This window comes from Eupeodes corollae, chromosome 1 (genome assembly GCF_945859685.1).
Source record: "Eupeodes corollae chromosome 1, idEupCoro1.1, whole genome shotgun sequence".
Classification (NCBI taxonomy): domain Eukaryota; kingdom Metazoa; phylum Arthropoda; class Insecta; order Diptera; family Syrphidae; genus Eupeodes; species Eupeodes corollae.
In genome coordinates, this window is record NC_079147.1 from 8921447 (window position 1) to 8941586 (window position 20140).

Consider the following 20140-nt stretch of genomic DNA (forward strand, 5'->3'; position numbering starts at 1 on the left):
GATGCGTGTTTGTGATTCAGCCATTATGCTCATACGCAGATCTTAATCCACCAGGTGATAGTTCTTGCAATCCAGCTATAGTTCGTTGACACATAGTGGTCCATCTTCTAAAGTATTTTTTTCTTTCTACGTCAGCTCTGGCTAAATAGTCCATCATCCCGTACCTCTCATCTTTGTCTTCGCCGGCAAAAAAGGAACATCGATCGCTGACCACTGGGCTTGACAACTGCATACCTGCATACAATATAAAACATCGCGTAGTGAGTTGGTCCAACTAAAACATCGCATAGTGTGCTTATTGAGCCTTCAAAAATTGACAATTATGATCGATGATGGTATTAATGTCATATCGTGATATGATCTCCTAATTTTAACCAAAAAATATTGTATGTAGTTATTTTGGATAAGCCGACGGTGATTGTAGTTTATGCCGATGCCGTTGGTGATTTGCATCTTTGAAAATGATTATTTTTTGTTTAGTATTATGTTTCATATTGCGTTGCAACAGAAGTGAATGAAACAACTGAGAGGTCGCAAAAATTAAACCATTGGAAAACATCGATATGCGTAATTTTCTTTTTATATTAAAACTGATATTCTTTTTGACACCTTGGATGAGTTTTTTCGTGTTATGAAGCCTCTATGAAATGGAGTATTCCAAATTAGAACAAACGCCTTTTCGTTAAAAGAAAGAAGCGATGAGCTATGTATTATTTTTAATTCAATATGAAATTTAAACACAGAAAAGTATATTTATTTTGATTGAATGTTTTTATACAAATAAATCAACAAATGTGATAAACCATCAGCTTTTAACCCTGATGTACTATGCAACTGTCTGCCTTTTTACTGAAGTGGCGGCATCTCAGGAGTGAGTAAAGGATCTGTTAGCCATTTTCTCAGCAAACATTTTCTTGCCTTCAGTGCAATAAGTCTTTTCATGAAAAACAGCTATTTGTTTCGAAGCATCCCTAAGGCTAGGCTGGTGTTCAAACAAAATGTGTCAAACTATAAAGGGTTGTTGTTTCGTAGTGAGTTGTCTTTAATTCACAATTATTACCGCTTGTATATCCTCAAATGCGATTGCAAACAAACCTTTATTAAATTGCAAGGTTGTAGTAAAACGTTGGTACGTATTAAAAATCAGATGATTATCTGTTCTAGGAATTAAAAAGTTCTAGTTTTATTTTAAAAAGTATTGGAGTTTTAGTGTTTTATTTTGTCTTAACATTTCTAAAATATTATTAATTATTTTTAAACTATTATTCCTTGACCAAATAAAGTTTCGTTATCTCCACATTTCAGAGTTGTTAAATTGTCATCACTATGGACACCCCCAACTAAAGCACTGAACGCTTTTTTCATCTGTTGACAGATGATTGACAACCACGAAAAATATGGCGAAATGTCACCCGTGAAAATTTTTAAATCGCCAAGTCTAGCTAAATTTTCTGTGTTTACCCAATTAGTTTTAATTTAAATTTAAATAAATACGAATTAAGTAGGAAAATAATGAATTTTGTTTAATCATACCCAACCTAAATATATAATCTCATCAAACTTAAGCTTATTTCACTTTGTTATTTTCTCCTACTTTTCCTTTCGCTAAGAAAATAAAAAAAAAGAAAAGAAAACTTTCTTCTATTAAAATACAATTATTTCAATAAAATTCCAATAGCAACATTTTGTATCATTTCACTTGTACTCAAAAGCCATTTAAATTACCTTGAAAAGCTTTCGAATTAAATGTGATTTTGTATTCAATGAAAATATTATTTCATATCTCTCGATTCTGTCCCATATAATTTTGCGTGTAAATCGATAATTTGCCATGTAAACCAGCAGTTAATGGAGAAAAGCACGAATGAGATAAATCACTGATAAGTCTGTGTTCCACTTCAATGCTGAGGGTTCCAATTTGTAAAAGAGTTTTGTGTTGAAATTGTAAACAAATAACAACAATTTTTAGTTTTTTTTTCGGTTTTGGTTTGTTTTATTTTTATTGATTTGAAAAAGATTCGAAACCGCCAAAATGGAACAAGAAATTGGTACTTGGGATTCGGTGCTGTTAGAGAATTTATCTGAAGATAGTTTTATAAACAACATTCATCAACGTTATAAAAGAGATCATGTTTACGTGAGTATATTCATCTTTTGTGAGGTAATCTTTTTGATTTGTTTATCGTTCGGTTGAATGGGAGATTAGACCTACATCGGGACATCAGTTGTTGCTGTCAACCCCTACCGCCACATATCGGAGCACACTTCAGAAATAATTCGAGCTTATGGAAGTAAAGGCATTTTCCAACTGCCTCCGCATATGTAAGTTTTAAATGAATTTAGTAGTTTGGTATTTTTCAAAACTTAAATGAGGAAAATGGTTATTTTGGGCTATTGCCCAAAAATGAGATATTAAAATGTACGTAGTGCATCATTAAACGTAAGGTACTTATATGCAAGAGTTAGTTTTATTTTATAATGTCGGTAGATATTGGTTAGTACAGATGGACTGATAAGGCCACAAATTTAAATAAATAATTGTTGGCGAATATTTCGATTAACAATATGAAAATCATACGTTTTGTAATTCAATTTAGCGAAGCTAGTGGCATCAATTAATCAAATATAAATTATTAGCTTGATTCATAATCAAAGTCTCAAACTATAGATTCCTTCTTTACAAACACTTTTGAGTAGAAGATCATTTGAGGACATATGGGCTAGAATAATTATAGATCAACGATAACCAACTATAAATACACTAGCCCTAAAACAAAGATTTTTAGTACAATTTACGGGAATTCCTAAGATCTTGATTTATAGAAAATGGGGAACATGCAAATAGTCTTGTCATAAGTTCTGTTACAATTATAAAATGCCATAAGACAAGTAGGTACTGTATAATATTTTATATTCATTGCTGTTTCATTTATTTGGCCATAACATTGGTTTAATTAAAAAAGTAGTTTCACTCAAAATAACCGACCTCAGCTTTAAAACTTTAAATATTTGACACTGTTGCAGATAACTCAATTTAAAAATTCCTATGAGAAATTTGTAAGGCACGCTCTCCAGTTGTGAGCACAAAAAATAATCTTGTGTATTAAAATATGGATAGCTAATCTTAAGCTTCTCTAAGATCTACGATCTTGACACCAATTCACTTTTTTATTGTCTTGACTTTGTTTGTCTCGCTACAATTCTATGGAAGAATCCATTCTTCTCCAAATAATTATTAAACTCCTTACTTCGTAGTGTCAAATACAGAGATTCGTGGAATGCCTTACCACACTCTGTCTTTTGTAGTCATTGCAATATTCAGGAATTCAAAACCAATGTGCACCGACATCTCCTTTTAAACCCTATCTGCTCTTCCTAGTGCTCACACTGTGCCTCTGCATAATAAGGGTAGTAATATCCCCTTGAGTGTGTGTTTATTATAAAAAAAAGTCTTAACGGTTCTTTAAAAACTTGCAAACAAGTTAGATCGTGCAACTATCGCTATTCTAGTTTTTAAACAAATCTCGTTTGCATTTTAGTTTATTCTTTAAATAAACAGAAGGCTAAATTAAAGTTTAATTTGTATATTGTTTTTATGTAGTGGGCCTCCCAAGCTGACTACAGAGACACTTAAGAGCAGGTTTTTCAACAATGTTGTTAGTATTCTGCACACATCAAAAGCATACTTCATTCTGTTTTCATTGGTATCTATTATCTTAAGTTAAGCAGTCGTTAAGCATTCTAGGCACTATATCTTTAAGTATATAGAAATCCTTTTTAAAAAATTGTTTAGGAGAACACATATAAATTCATATAAACGTCTACGAAAAAGTTCGAAGCTAAACAGAGAATCCGAAAAGCATTCCAGTCATTTCAAGACTCGGGAGTAATGCTTCAAGATCGATTTTATATTCAAGTGGGTAACAAGCTAGCCAAACACTTTCAACAAAAATCAAGAACAGAGCTTATTGGAATACACTGCTCGTCATCAGGTTAGCACATCCCCCATAAGCTTAATATAACTGATCTGGTCGTTGTTGTTTTCAACATGCAGCTCACATTGTGTATCCTATTTTTCTTATCTTTGTATACTCTCTCACTGGCAAAGAGAACACTGTTTATGTTATTTTTTTATGGAAAAGTGACCTTTATTTTTGTGTCATCAGGTTAGCACATGCAAATTGTTTTTAGTTTATCTTCAAGAGTAAAACCCGTAGACTAACCCCATTATTGTTGCTGCTTAAGTGGTGTATTAAAATTAATATGGGTACGGGAAATTCGTTATCCACACATCCCGTGGACATGGACATGGATTGAGGTACAAAATGTTAGTTTAATTCAGTGGCCGCCTTACTCACCTGACATTAATATAATAAAAAACGTGTGGGGGTTGCTTGCTTGTAAAGTTTATGAGTCTGGGAAACAATATTCCAATACACCAGAACTAACCGAAGGCATTAAACGCTCTTGGTCATCCATTTCCTTGGATTATATTGAAAAATTGTACAATTCGCGTCCTAATCGAATCTATGAGGTCATTGTCAACAAGAGAGGATCTACACTATTAAATTTATTAAACAAAGTTTTAATTACTAAATGTATAGGTTAAGAAATAAGTTCAAAAGCTTTAAAAAAAATGAAAAAAGTGATATGTGCTAACCTGATGACTCAAATTAAATGGTTATTTTTTGTGTTTTTTTCTAAAAAAAAATTTAAAACAATATTAAAAAACGAAAAAACAAAAATGTTTGTTTTATTTAACTAAAAATTGAATCGACCATAAATAAAAAATAATATAAAAATCTTAGCTGTTAGCTCATTTAGTCTGGTGGGAATCAGTTACGCGAAAGTGTGTGCTAACAGTGTATTTAATTAACCTGAAAATATGAATTTCCTTTAAAGTCATCTGACATTAATACTGCTAGGGTAATAAAACTGACAAAATTCAAATTTACACTAAAGCCTACTTGTACATGAAAAATTAGTTTCTTAAAACGGCATCCTTAAATGTCGCTCAGAGCTTTATTTGAATATGTACTGTAGTAATGATTTTTTCAAATCTGAATCTACAGAACCACAAGATCTTAACTTCGTATTCAACTAGGTTTTGAACAACCCAGTTCTTCGTGTAAGACCTTTGTTAGCAAACTTAGCTTTTAACCGATTCCACACCGAAATATATATTTAATCATTTTTTTGGTTTTAGATTTTATGGATTTTTTGTGCATCTTTTGCTGTACCAGAACGCTTTCCCACAGATCTTTTAGCTCCCCAAAATTCTGAACTGCGAACTTCCAATTTTCTAAACTTTCTCGGCCTTTTAATTTTTCAATTGCTCGAATCAACGACGTGATTCTACGAACAAATTATTTTCTTTTCTTCAATATAATATTTTATTGGCCAGCGATCCTGGACCCATAAGATATTGGAAAGCTATCTAAAGGAAAGAGTTTAAACAACTTAATACCTGCCTTCAATAACTATATGTCGATATGAGTTCTTGATAACTTAATTATTCAATCTGCAATTCGAAATTATAAAAACAGTTTTTTCTCATTCTTGAATAATACCCTTAGACTTTATGTATCAGGGAAAAATTGGGTTCTTTAAGTTAGGTTGCCGTCTTCTCACTATACAGACCCATCACTATTAAATTTGGGAAAGCTTATTTCAATAGCAGAATTTTTGTTTCCAAACAAGGAATTGATTTATTAAAAATAATCGGTGTTAAAGAAAAAACAATTCGACTGTTAACAGTCAAATATTTCATCTTCAGAAGTCCAAAGCAAGGCAATAAAAATAGCTACAATTTATCTTCTTTGAAGACTTGTAGCAACTATATAATTCACAGTGGATATGGAGTCTCGATTTATTCGAGAAAATATGCGTCAAGACAAGGTGTAATGGTCATCTTCTGATGAGCCCAACCATTACATCGGGGCGAAACGCATATATGAACACCTATGCTGGTTTATTTTTATTTTCATTTCATGATTTTAAATAAAAATTTAATGTCCATGATTTTAAATCATATTTATTAAAAGAATTGAAAGCCATAGGTTTAAACAAAATATTCTATAGTATTTTAGAAAACAAATTGTTTATCGACCAAACTGTTTATAGTAGTAACATCATTTCAAATATGATTTTAGTTTTAAGATACAACGAAATTCTAAAGTCTCCTTTTTTAGTGGCACATGGAACACGAATGAAACTGTTTCTTTTTTTTGTCACTGTGTTAACGAGTGGGGTAGAGCTGTCAAATTCCCAGCTAAATATTTTTTCAAAATATTATTAGTAATAAACCAAAGAGGGGTAAATCTGCCGAAAAATCCAAATCTCTAGATCTCATCTTAAATCAAAAATAAAACAGTTTATTTTGCCCCAATGGAATGCAAAAACAGGGGAAATTCGTGTTTTTACAGATCTACATAAGGAATTAATAAATTTATTTTATAAATTGAAAATCCCATTAGAACCAAATACACTTGTACTTGTTTGATTATAAACTTAAAAAGGCACCAGGCAAGGACAGAATCAGCTATGAGTTTTACAAAAATGCCCCATCTTGTTTCTTAGAAGAGGTTCTTATTCTGCTTAACAAAATCTTTTTAAGCGTTGAAATTCCACTCTCTTTTCGCAGTTCAATAATTTCCCCTTTATTCAAGAAAGGTGATCCAAATTTTTGTGAAAATTATAGAGGTCTTTCCCTACTGGACACACTTTACAAAGTATTCACGGGGCTAATCTTAAATTGGATAAACGGCTGGACTGACGATAATGACATTCTTTGTGAATACCAATCTGGCTTCTGACCTGGATACTCAACGATTGACAACATTTTCAATTTAACAAGTGCTTTCTATCTGATACCACGTAATTCGCTTTTCTATAAGCTGTCCTGTCTAGGTTTGTCAACAAAAATAGTAACCATTTTGCAACTACTTTATAAAGAAACAACTTGCCAGTTGTGGGATGGAATCTCTCTTTCTGACTTTTTTGAAGTAAAAGTAGGTGTAAAACAAGGATGTTTGCTTAGTCCGATCTTATTTAGCCTCTACCTAAATGACTTGCATTTACATTTACCTGGAGGTGTTCGTGTAGATGATACAGTTGTGAAGGTGCTTTTATACGCCGATGATCTCGTTATAATCTATGATTCCCCATCTTCAAAATATGATTGACTCATTATTCACCTACTGTTTGGTATGGGGTTTAAAAACGAATCTCAACAAATCCAAAATCTTAGTGTTTAGAACGGGCAGTAGAATTCCTAGCAATCTCAACTGGAATTATGGTCCAGATCGGATCGAAATCGTGAACGATTACAAGTACCTAGGGGTAACCTTGAATTATAACCTGTCATTCAATAAACATTTAGACTCAAAGCTTACAATGTCTAAAAGTGCAATTATCTCAATGTGGTCCAAATATATTTACAACAAAAATGCTATATGGTGCACAAATTTGGGGTTCTAAAAAATATGACCAAGTAGAAAAACTGTTCAGATTCTTCATGAAGCAAATGTTTAACCTACCTAACAACACTCCCAACTATATGTTATATTTTGAAACTGGCTTAAAGTCTCAATACCTCCGAACGCTATCTCTTCACTTTGACTATGTCAATAAAGTACTTGAATACCCTAGAACTAGATTATCGCGAATTCTTGCACAAGAAACAATTGTAAAAAAACGTTTTGGGTTTTAGACTGGCTTAGCTTAGGTGGAGAACTTAATATTGAAATAGACCTGTCCAACGCATCATTCAATAACCTTCATAAAAATCTATTGATCTCACTAGAAGCTAAAGAAAATGCAAATCACATTGCGGATGCTAAGGGTTCTCAGTTTCATGATGTTTATCCTCATTTGAATTCTCCTCACCTTGTATGTTTAATTTTTAAAGCTAGAGGTGGTCTATTAAATATTAATGCTAGAGCATTCAAAAAGGATACGGATGGTATCTGCTCTATATGTAACATGGATGAAGTAGAAAATACATATCACCTAATTGGTAGATGCCCAATTTATAATAAAATGAGACTCGCCTGTTTTGGAAAAGAGTCTTGCTTGAGCCATGAAACTGAAACTGATGAAAATTGTGATATTAAATTAATGTTATGTTAATTATGCTTAAGAAGAAATTAAAATGTAAAGTAAAAATATCTACAAATGTATAATTTAAAGATTTATTATTAACCATTTTTATTTTGCGTATTTAATAAAATTTGAATTTATATCGCCAATCTGACAGACAACAAAAATATGTTATGTCAAAATATTGTATTACTACATTATTAAGATTTTAATTACCCTTGTCAAGGTTTATTTTTAAATGAATTTGAATAAAATCTTTTCTAATCTAATCTAATCTAAATAAGATCGTATGATCGGTACGCTTACGCATGTGATATATACACCTAGTCCAAAAAGTCTTCGTCATTCAGCTTTCTTTTTGTTGATTCTGAGATAAAATATTTACTATAACAATTTATTAAAAACAGATTTCTAAAAATCACAATCACAGTTTTTTTGGTTTTACATTTATTCCTAGTACTTTTTAAAAAAAAAAAAAAAAAAACCACTAAAATTAGGATGCTGTACAGAGACTTTTTGGACAATGCATATGTATGTTGGGCCCGACATCAAACCAGTTTATAACGCCAGCTAATAATATTAGCACTGTTATTTTTGATGAATATCGTCTTTGTTTATAAGAATATAAGAATTTTTTATTCATTACACTTGTCACTTATATTATCCAACTCCCATTGTTTACTACACACAAATCGAGCCTTTTCCGCCAATTTATCGTAAACGCTAAAATAAATGTTATAGTTAACGACAAATGAAAAGCTTACTACTGGTCCTTGAAACAACATGTATCCATAGTCAGTACTGCAAAATAATTAATTATGCTTAAGTTTAGACATGACAATAGCCTTCAATGCCCTATGTGTTACTACCAAATTTTAAGAATTAAGCTGTCTTTTTTATACAAAATGTCGCTTACGATAAAACGGTGGGAAGGGCTTTAAATATTCCTAAGGTCGTACACTTCACAATATATAATTATTCTGTATGGTCTCGGGTCTTATTATCTCCTTTATTATTCTATGATCTTGTTGTTAACAGTTTATGTACCAATTTTTGAACTTATATTACCTGTACTTTATTTTTTGAAAAAAAATATTCAGCTTAACACTCATGCACTTTTTACGAATTATTTTAGTTACGGTCTCGCCAATTTAGCCTACCAGTCTCTTAAGGATCAAAGTGAAGATCAATGTATTATTTTACTAGGTAAATAAAATAAACTGCTATTGACAAATAAGTCTTTTAATGACTACAATTATTGTTTATTATAGGCGAAAGTGGTGCGGGGAAAACGGAATCATTTAAAATGGTTGTAAATTTTCTCACTCACATACAGGATGCCCAAAAAAACAGCAAACTAAAATGTCCTTTGGCTGCGTCAAGGCGTCGAACTTCCAGCAGTTGCTCAGGAAGTTATGTTGCATGTCCTAGTTCACGAATATCAACTCCAAAGAAACAATCTTCCCAACACACAACCGCAACAAATGAGTCATTGTTAAGAGCACGAGCAGAAAGTAGTGATCGTTCATCCAGAGTAAATAAATATGTCCTTCTTTTTTTCTTCCTGTAAAACAAATTTTATATTGTTATGTTTGTCTTCCCTTAGAGAAACATACGCGAAAAAGTTGTTGACTTTGATTTTTCCCATCACAAGAGTACAGAAAATTTTGACGAAATCATGCCCCATCGTCAAGAAAGAACATCCATCATTTCAACGACTGTACCAACAAAATCCTGTTTCAAACACAACTACAATGAAGTTTCTTTGAATCGACAAAAATCCGATAAAATCTTATGTGATGCGTCGACCAATGTTTCGATGGGAATATTAAGTTCTGGCTCCAATTGCGATTCAAGCTCATATAATGTTGCACTAAAAGGATCGCCGTACAACAACCCGAGTTCAACATCGACTGGTTGCCGATTGTGTGGTCACAATAAATGCACCCGACAACGTAGTTTTGAAGTTGAAGAGAAGGCATGTAGCAGCAGTGGCAATTCGATATCTTATAAAATGAAAGCCGATGTTAAAATGAGAGGCAGTTGTTCGAGTTTAATTCGGCAACATTCGAATGAAAGTTCTACAAGTAAAGATTTTATTCCTAGCTCGACAATAAGTTCGTCGAGAATATCTCTCTTTGATGCTCACCGGCTGAGTCAAATGTATGGAGAGAATTTAAAAGCAAACAAAAATCTATCGGCAACAAACATTTTAACCCAGTGTAGAAATCCAAGAATGTGGGAATGTGTAACGTGTGCAGATGTGTTCTTAGAAGCTATGGGCAATGCAACAACTTTAAAAAATAACAACTCAAGTAGATATGTAAGTGTGACGAAATACTTTTTAAATACATTTGGATTTTTTATTTGAATTGGTATTTTCTTTTTAGGGTAAATTTTTTGATATTGAAATTGACTTCAAAGGAGATCCTATAGGAATTCATATAACGCATTGTAAGTATAGTTTTCTGTTTTTAAAGAAAATAATAATTATTAACAGACAGTATTTGTATATGAATTTGAATCGTTTGATCAATCAATCAATCGGACTTATTTGTTACAGCTTATTCCTAAAAAAGAATGAACCAATAAGAGAACCAGAAAAAATACCTAACATTAGCATTAAAACAGTGAACATCCCTCCGAACAAAAAATTCCATCCTGTAGGATCTTATTTTCAACACTTTTTCGAACACAATTCGTTTGTTTCGTCAATGGAGGCTTCTAAAAGATTAATGTTTGCTGTGTTATCAGCATAAATAATCATTTTCTGAAAAAGTAGTCGTATCACACGAAGGAGGTTGACAATTCCCAGCTGCATTTCTTGAGTTGTTCGGTCCCCAAACGTAGTGATGTTGCACCCATTTGTTGAAGTTTCTTTTCTTCCAAATGATTTGCAAAGATATGTAACGTTCATGACTCATGGTAATTTAGGTACCTTTCTTGGATTTAAAAACAAAAGGGGCGATGATTTCTATTTAATGAAACCGCAGATAAAAGTGATTTTTTGGGATGCAATGCTGTCTCATTGAGGTTGTGGTCATTTCACAAACCACAATTCTACTGGTTTGTGTGCTTGTTAAGCCTCATTACTGAAGATGATTTGACATAGAAAATGAGTTCAATTCCCAGAATTTGTTTCAGTGTAGCTTTTTTCATGTTAATTTATAAATTGATTTAAAAGTGCATAAAATGTACAACAAAGGACTTTCCAAGCTGGTTCCTCTTCATTCATACGAGCTAGGTGTCCAGCCCACCAGAGCCTACCGAGCTCAATTTTTGTCACATTATCAGCTTTGACATAGATTGCATATAGTCCTTGATCCTTGAGAATCTTCCTTTCTCACATAAGGGGCCAACAATTTTCGGCAAGAACTTCCGCCTAATAGGTCGGAGTGCCTCTTACTAAGCACCCAGATATCGGACCCATATGAAAGTACTGGCAGACCATCGCCCTGTTCAGCAGCAGCTTGAAGTTATGGTAAAGTTCCTTGATTTCAAAATACTTTGACAGGCTTAAGTAAGCTCTGTTGGTTTTGAGCAACCGACCACGTATTTCTTCTTCTATGTTGTTATCGGCTGCTATTAATGACCCAAGGTATTTGAAGGATTGCACTATTTGTCTGACCAATTGGTCTTCTCGCAGTCGACGCCACCATGTACTTTGTTTTTCCTTCACTAATGTTCAGCCTCAGATTTTGTGCTGCCGGCTAGAACTGGGTGAAGGTATCGTGTGCAGCTTGTTTAGTTTTCTGCGTAAGCCAGTATCTGGCTGGCCCTGGTGACGACTGTCCGTCTTGTAGGCGTGCCAGAGTCAAATATTGCTTTCTCTAATACCAGATTGAAAATTATTATTAATTTTATTAAATGGTAAATAAATTTAAAAAAAAAAATTAAATAGAGTTTTCAATTTTTAAATTCGTCATTAATATTTTTAAAAAGATGGTGCAAGTTTTGGTTTGATAGTTTTGCGCGGGTTGAAGAGACTGTTGGACAGGAAAGAAGGTGGGTCATTGTAAAAGTGGAGTTATCCTCTCAGAGATGGCAGAGTAGGGGTGCTTCTTTAATGAACAGGTGTTTGTGTGTAATGTATGAGTGACCCAGTCTGAGCCTGATGTATAGCTTTAGTTTTTTTTTAAAGATATGTTGCTGGGATAGATTGCTCTGTCCCTGTTTGGATTTAGATTTTTGTATGAGTGGTTGTAATTTGTCCAAGATTCTTTTCTTTTGAACTTCCAGTTTCCTAGAAGAAAATTGGTAGTATCTTTTTGATTGTGTTGAAAAGAGGCTTTTAATGGTTCTTTTTTCGCTGATTTGGCTTCTGCGATAGCTGCTTCGTTGCCATTGATTCCAACGTGGCCGGGAATCAAGATGATTTTGTAAGTTTCGAGATTTAGGATGAGTCTTATTATTTCTACTATTTCAATCGATTTCGAAATGTTTTCGAAATATGGTCGTTTTTCTTTTCTGGGAGTGTGTTATCGCTTGGTATATAGCAAATGCTTCGGCAGTACAAGTGGATGTGTGCGAGGATAATAGCTCTTTCGAGACAACGCAACTGTTGGCGCAAACATCAGCAAACGAGGTGTTCGTGTCTCCTTTGGATGCGTCTGTAAATAGTAGTTTCCATCCAAGAGATGTCTTGAAAAAGTTTTTTGTACATATCATCAGAGGTTAAATTGTTTGGATAGTTGCAAAGTTCGGTGTTTATGGTGTTACTTGGAAGGTTCCAAGGTAGTTGGCTATTCTTTGCGTAGTTTTGAATAAAGATGGGAAAATCAAAGTTGTTGATTAGCTTTAGAAGAAGCCACAGTAAGACTGTTTTAGCGTATAGGGCTAGAGGAAAGTATCTTATAGGCATTTAATTTGTATTATTCTTTTTGTCTTGCCTTAATTAGTGAGTGTTACATCTCTTAACATCTAACAAACTAGTTATTTGCCCCTTGGATAGGTTTTTTTTTACCAATGCGTCATTCAAATTATCTCTTTTCCCAATCAAAACAGATCTAAGGCCACAAATGATGTATTTCTATGGAAATACAAAACTAGATAATTATTCAAATTATAAATAAATAGATTGGGTTATTTAAGTTTGAGTTATTAGATAACGTTTCATTGTGTAAAAAAAATGAAGAAAACGGCATTATAGTCAAAAGTATAGTTAAGAGTTTCTTCTTTCAGAAGGATTTATTAACTTTTTTGTAAAGGAAATTCGATGAAAATTAGTACAGACTTCGACAATCGACACGTTAAAAGACGTCGTAGAATCCTTTATTAAGAATATAATTCCTATAACAGCTTAAATAAGGTTTGATGTCAGCTTATTTTGTTTTCGTCCCCAACAAAAATTTATTTGATTTTATTGGAGAACCTTTTTAATTAATGTAGTCTAGTGTCTTAAAATCGACCACCTACCATTGACAACTCATAACTCCATAGTCTATTTAAATATACTTCCATACATATATTTCAAAAAACGGATTTATTTATTCAGTTTTTTGAAATAAGTTTTATTTTCCACACCTTCTATGGAAACTATATTTTCCAAAAGTATATATCGTCGTCGTTCTTTTAAAACTCCCTAAGTCCATTTTTTGTGTTTTGAGATATATGAATTAAAAGTTTGAAATCAACATAGAATTTAAAAGATTTTGGGAGTTTTAATTCTTTATAATTTAAAAATGATGCATTGTTAAGTTTAGGGAGTTTTGTAAAAATATAAAAAAAAAACTTAGCGTATTTTTTTCATTTTTGCGGAAAATGGACTAAGGGAGTTTTCATAGAACGACGACGATATTATACATACATTTATCGAAATCTGTTAGATATTTTTTGAGAAGCTTTAAGCATAAATAAGTACGATAATGGAAACAAGCTATAATAATGCCGAACCCACTATTTATCCTAGTATTATTATATAATTCCAAGACCTGTATTTGATCTTCATTAAATATTAAAGACCGGCTTATGTACATACGTAAATTCATATTATTTTATTTCTAGCAATCTTTCGCCAATACATGTGTTTATGTTTGAAACAATTTCCGATAAGAGCGTATACATTTCCAGAATAAAAAGAAACGAACATTCTTGTGCGGTCACTGCTAAAATATCAGATCTGCACATGCAACTTGCAATATCTCTTACAGCTGCTTTCAGCATATTCTGAATATTAACCTCACGAACCTTAAGCTAAAAAGAAAGAAAAACAAAAGAAATCTATTATTTATGTTCTTTTTAATAAGAGGGATAAAGTTTACCTTTTCTCTAACACATTCAAGTAGTTTTTGCATGTTGTTTGCATTATTCTTCCGGCATAATACCAAATCAGTATTAACGAGCTCTTGTAACTGAGTTCTGGAATTTCTTATTTGATTCTTCACATTGTCAGCTATTGTCTTTGAATTAGTTCGCGCAGTATCAACACACGTGCGCAATTTTGTTTGAATATTCAGATTCTCCATCGTTACATTGCTCATAAAATGTTGAATACATAGTTTGGTTTTATAGTTAAGCGTTGCTGTGCTTCTCATGCGGGATTCTAGTTGTCTGCTTGTTTTAGCAACTAACTCTTGATTGTACTCCACGACAGTGAGTTGCTTTTGAAAAGAATACTGCATTTGGGAAAGCTGCGCTTCAATAATTTGTATTTCATTTTTGTAGTGCGCCGATATATTATCAATAAAATCATCTACTCCTGGTTGCTGTTCAGGAGGTGTAATATCACAGTTTCCATAACAAAAACATATCTAAAAATATTTTTTAAATATTATTTATATTGAAAAAACAAAACTCATATATTGTAAGTTAACACACCATGGAACTTAATATGAAATTAATAATAATTAAATTAAATGTTAGATGATGTTTAGCCATGTCCAAGCTTTAAGATTAACTGAAGAAATAGATTGATCTTAAGTTATTTATAAAAGCAAACTTTATCAATTGTCTTCTTATCTCTTAAAATACTCGGGGGATTTTTTTTAAATGTTCACATTGTGATTTATTGATGCAAAACATGAATTCAATAAAATACAAATAATGACTAATAAATTATTTTTTTATGCATATTGTAATTCCCTCATTTGTTTATTTATTTAAAAAAAAAAACATTGCACTCGTAGACATGTTGGAGAAGGTTTGTTTAACATTATAAAATATTTTCATTGTAGATAAGAATACTACAATTGAATAATGTTTATATTTTCAGACCCGCGTTACCCACTTAAATCCTGGAGAAAGGAATTTCCATATTTTTTATCAATTGTTATTGGGTGCTGATGTGCAGTTTTTAAGTAATTTTCTTTATTCTATTATATATAACTCACTTAGAATGATTATTTTGTTTTGTTTTATTTTAGAATCATTGAAGCTCTATAGAAATGTTGAGAAATATGAGATTCTAAAGAACACCTCAGCAATTGAAGAGGACCGAAATAATTTTCACTACACAAAGGTAATTTCAGTAAATTAATGTTCTTTTTTTTCATTACAATACTGTGTTACAAAAAGTGGTGCAGTCATGTTGTTATTATTTTGGTAATATTATGTTATGTCCCTGATGTGTCCCGTCTTCTGCGCTGGCCACATAAAAGTTGCTGTTTGAAACTTATGGGAAAATTCTTCAGTGATTAGAACATGTGAGACAGGGCTTCTTCGCTAGCCCATTGACTCCAAGGATAAATTGCTTTGGCCGTAAGACAATGATATGTGTTTGGTGGGACCATTGTAGTGTGATGAACTTTAAGTTATTAAAACCCATTCTGAAGGTGAAAACAGATCTATACCGACAGCAAATTATTAATTTGAATCTGGAATCTAGATAGAAAAACGGTCGGAATGGACCTGACGACATGGAAACACTATCCTACAACAGGACAACGTACTGTCACATACCGCTTAAGTGGTCAAAAAAACACTAAAGTCATTGAATTAGGAAATATTATCGCACCCGAGTACAGCGAGTACACATCGCCCTGCCCAAATACCAACTTTTTGCATCGATGGGACGCTCAATCGCAGAGCAGCTCTTCGGCAATATTGAAAAAGTCGAAAATGGAACTGTATCAATAACTTGCCAGGAAGATGGGCAAAATGTATAGAATCCAATGGTCAACACTTTAAATACAAAATGTTTGAAATTCTTTAGAGTGCTTCTTTTAAAGAAAAATCCGAAAAATTTCAACTTATACCTTTGGTATAATCTGACACCTTAAGGCATTTCGAACTCAAGCTATAATACGACTATAATGGAGCCAACGTCGTCAGATGCTCAATCAAGAGAACAAAACGTCGACAAGTTTTCTTAAAACCAACCTCTGACTACTACCTCCTACTTTTACCTTTCCGTGGTCAACATCGGTTGCCTAGTACTTCTGCAAGCTGTGGTTTGCTCTTTTGAAAGTATTGATTCGGAGACGGAGAGATACATTTTGGTTTAGGCTGATGTTAACCCTGATCTGCTAAAATAAGTAAGTTATCAGTGGCTCAGCCTACTATTTGCAAAGAAACAGAAATAAAAACTTTAGCATGACCTACGAAGAGCCCTTATGTGAATTCCGTTTAACACATTTGTGACATACTGGAGAAAAAGGTAAGGATGCGACCTGCCCTTTCAGACATATTCTGGGTAAATCCATCCGTTGCATCAAATCGGATTCAACGCATGCTCAGCAAATAGTTGATTTGTTGGATGTTCAGGAAAAAATGTTCAACGAGGACTTACGCCAGACAAAACAAAAATAATACATACAGTGTATCGAATTCATATTTGTAACCCTTCAAAAAAAGTTTTAATGTTTTCCTCATCCAAGATGACTTCAGATACAAAAGTAATAACAAAGTGCAAATTAAGTAAGTTCATGGTTGATATGTTTCATAAAATTTCTATAGTTGGTACAATTCATTTTTTTTTTTTTGAAAAATTTAAAGAATAGATAAAACTACTGTAATACTATGTCAATTTTGTATTCGTACCCTGTTTTGATTTGAAAGTAATTACAGCTTACAATGGTCTTGGCATTTACCTTACCAATTTTTGTATTGTTTCCGAGGTTATTTTTGTCCATTCATAGAGAATTTTCTCCTTAAGGTCGTTTTTGTTCTTAATGGTGCATTTCCGAATTCTGCGGTCCAGTTCCCATGAATTCTCTATCAGATTAATGTCTGGTGATTGTGGGGAGGTTTCCAAAACCTTACTGCAATTAAAGAGAAGACACATTCGAGTTGCATTCGCTTTATGCTTTGGGTTGTTTTCTAGACTTATTTGCGCAACACTATCTTTCAAATTCGTCTTCAAGACATCGATGTAGATCTTGTGATCCATAATTCCTTTAATTATGTGCAGTTTCCCAACTACAGCTGCTGAAAAACAACCCCATTCCACTACCGACCCACCACCATGTTTAACGGTTCCTCGAGTGTTTTGCGGAAGGGATTCAGTTATTCGGCTTACGCCAAATATTGCCATGAATACTGAACTTTGACTCATCTATGAAAATGACTGTCTGCCAGAGGCCAAAGTCTTCTGCTTTGTATTTTTTGGCGAATACATGTTTAGATCTCATGACATGACTAATAAACGTTTTTTTGCGCGATACTCTTCCGTTGAAACCATGTTTCCGTATACAATTCCTGGACGTTTCAGTGCAAAATTGTTTTTCCATGTATTTCATGTACAATTATCCTCTTGTGTTGATAATACTTCTTGTCGTATAGCGAGGCAAGTTTTCAATCCTTAACTAAACAATATGTTTAAGCTAAAGGGTTAAAGACTTTTTAAGGCTGATAGAAGTGATAGAGGAGGAGGTGTTGCAATCTATGTTGGAGACGGTATTTCCTGTAGGATAAATTGTATGTCAAACCCTGGTAGTGAAATTAAATATATTTTTTTGGACATGGTGTGTAGAGAAGATAAACTCTTACTTGGGACGGTCTACAAGCCGAACAGATACGTTGATTTTTCACCCTCGTATATCTCATGGAACAAATAGCTTTGATGTCAACTAAAATTGTCTTGTGTGGAGACATTAAAAGTAATCTTCTACATGAGAGTATATTAATTGACACTATGGGATCTTTTAATATGTCACCGGTAAATGTGCATACGCCAACTCATTTTACAAGTAGTTCCAGTTCGCTCATTGATGTTATTTTCGTTAGTAATATTAGTAATTTTCTTTTCTACGATCAACTTATTGCACCTGCTTTTTCAAAACATGATCTCATATTTCTAACATTAAATTTCAATATATGATTGTTAGTGCGTTGGACTGGCATGCCAGAGGTCTTGGGTTCGATTCCTGCCTATGCCATCTAAATACTGTTTGTTAAGAAACAAAGTTGTTTGCAAGATACGCTCAGAAAAGTCAAAATTTTTTAAAAGTCGCCTTAATTTGGCAATGAATCGCCGAAAACTGTGGAACAACCTACGCGAGGTCGGAATTGGCAACATCGATAGTAGTAAGTTGAACAAACCATTTTTAACCTTGCCCGGTACGTCCTCGCTTAATCGTAATGCTGTAATAAATGAAGATCATATCTCTGATACTGTGCCTAGGTTTGAATTTTCTGGGATAAATTGTACTGACGTTGTTGAAAGTTTTATGTTGGTGAAGTCGAATGCGGTTGGAGTTGATGGTGTAGACCCTGTATTTATTCGAGCTTTACTTCCCTTGATTTTGCCTTACGTCACACACGTGTTTAACACTGTATTAATAAGTGTCATCTTTCCCAAGCTCGTTAGAAGTTAGCAAAAATAATTCCTGTACCCAAAACTTCCAATGGCAAAGAGTTTCGTCCAATTTTCTTACTTCCCTTTCTCTCCAAGGTCTTCGAAAGGATTATGCAAAAGCAAATAAGTATACATCTTAGTGGAGCCAATTTACTGACACCTTTTCAGTCTGGTTTTCGTGGTAAGCATAGCTGTACGACAGTACTAATCACTGTGACTAAAGACCTAAGGCAAGCTATTGATGTTGATAAGGTGAGTTTTTTGGTTCTATTGGATTTTTCAAAAGCTTTTGACACAATTGACCACTCATTCTTATACGTAAGCTAAAACACCAATTTAATTTTTCGTCTTCTGCAACAAATCTGGTACTTTCATATCTAAGTGATAGAAAGCAGGCTGTATCCGTCTCCAATACGCTCTCTCCATTTGCCAGACTTGAAAGGTGTTCCGCAAGGTTCGATTTTGGGTCCGATTCTTTTTTCACTTTATATAAATGAACTGCCATCTATTTTGAAGTCCTCCCTCACACACATATATGCAGATGATGTGCAACTTTATTTGAGTAGTTCGCTTGCTCTTATTGAAAATTGCACCCACAACACAAACCAGGACCTTCAAAGCATTCACAAATAGTGCCTGAAAATGGCCTGTTCTTAAACCCCACCAATACTAAATGCTTAGTTATTTCTAAACGGTCTCTGGATCTCTCTTATTTCCCTCGATTAATGCTTGATAATGCCACTATTGAATTTGTAGAGACAGCTAAGAATCTTGGAGTAGTTTTTAACAGGTCGTTATCATGGAAAAATCACATTAATACTACTGTTGGTAAGGTATATGGAGCTCACAACACATAACAACACATAACGCCTACAAATACTAAAAAGATGCTAGCAAAAGCATTGATCATCCCTTTACTCACGCATGGTTGTGAAATCTATTGTAACTGTGATGCTGATACTAGACGAAAACTTACAGTTGCGTTCAACAACACAATAATATTAGTATATTGTCTAAAAAGGTATGACCATATATCATCAACAACACAATAATATTAGTATATTGTCTAAAAAGGTATGACCATATATCTGGCTTTGCTAACTTTTTATGCAATATGCAGTTCAAGCATTTTCTTCACTACCGAACCCTTCTTCTTCTTTTTAACCTTATGCAGACGCTTCAACCACAGTACCTTTTTTAAAGATTACAATTCCCAATTTCTAATAGATCACATACACTTATTATCCCACGACATTCATGCCTTACATCCGATCGACAATTCTTTGTCAACGCCATTCGCCTTTGGAA

At 33.3% G+C, this 20140-nt stretch overlaps 2 protein-coding genes across 3 annotated transcripts in view; one reads left to right on the plus strand and one right to left on the minus strand.

Annotated features, from left to right (window-relative positions):
* Positions 1-1398: 1398 nt before the first annotated feature.
* The window catches only part of LOC129938527 (unconventional myosin-Ib), a 28280-nt gene continuing 9538 nt past the window's right edge, over positions 1399-20140 (plus strand). For both annotated transcript variants that reach the window (XM_056046149.1, XM_056046150.1), the window contains exons 1-9: positions 1399-2137; positions 2207-2322; positions 9236-9306; positions 9372-9634; positions 9707-10423; positions 10491-10554; positions 15225-15238; positions 15311-15395; positions 15462-15556. In XM_056046149.1, the coding sequence (XP_055902124.1) occupies positions 2033-2137; positions 2207-2322; positions 9236-9306; positions 9372-9634; positions 9707-10423; positions 10491-10554; positions 15225-15238; positions 15311-15395; positions 15462-15556 (1530 nt within the window). In that variant the 5' untranslated portion in view covers positions 1399-2032. The remainder of the gene's footprint in view (positions 2138-2206; positions 2323-9235; positions 9307-9371; positions 9635-9706; positions 10424-10490; positions 10555-15224; positions 15239-15310; positions 15396-15461; positions 15557-20140) is intronic.
* LOC129938528 (uncharacterized) lies at positions 14072-15066 on the minus strand. The gene is made up of 3 exons (XM_056046151.1): positions 14917-15066; positions 14361-14849; positions 14072-14292 (listed from the first exon to the last, which is right to left on the minus strand). The coding sequence occupies exons 1-3, from the start codon at positions 14974-14976 to the stop codon at positions 14089-14091; spliced, it is 753 nt and encodes a 250-aa protein (XP_055902126.1). The 5' UTR covers positions 14977-15066; the 3' UTR covers positions 14072-14088.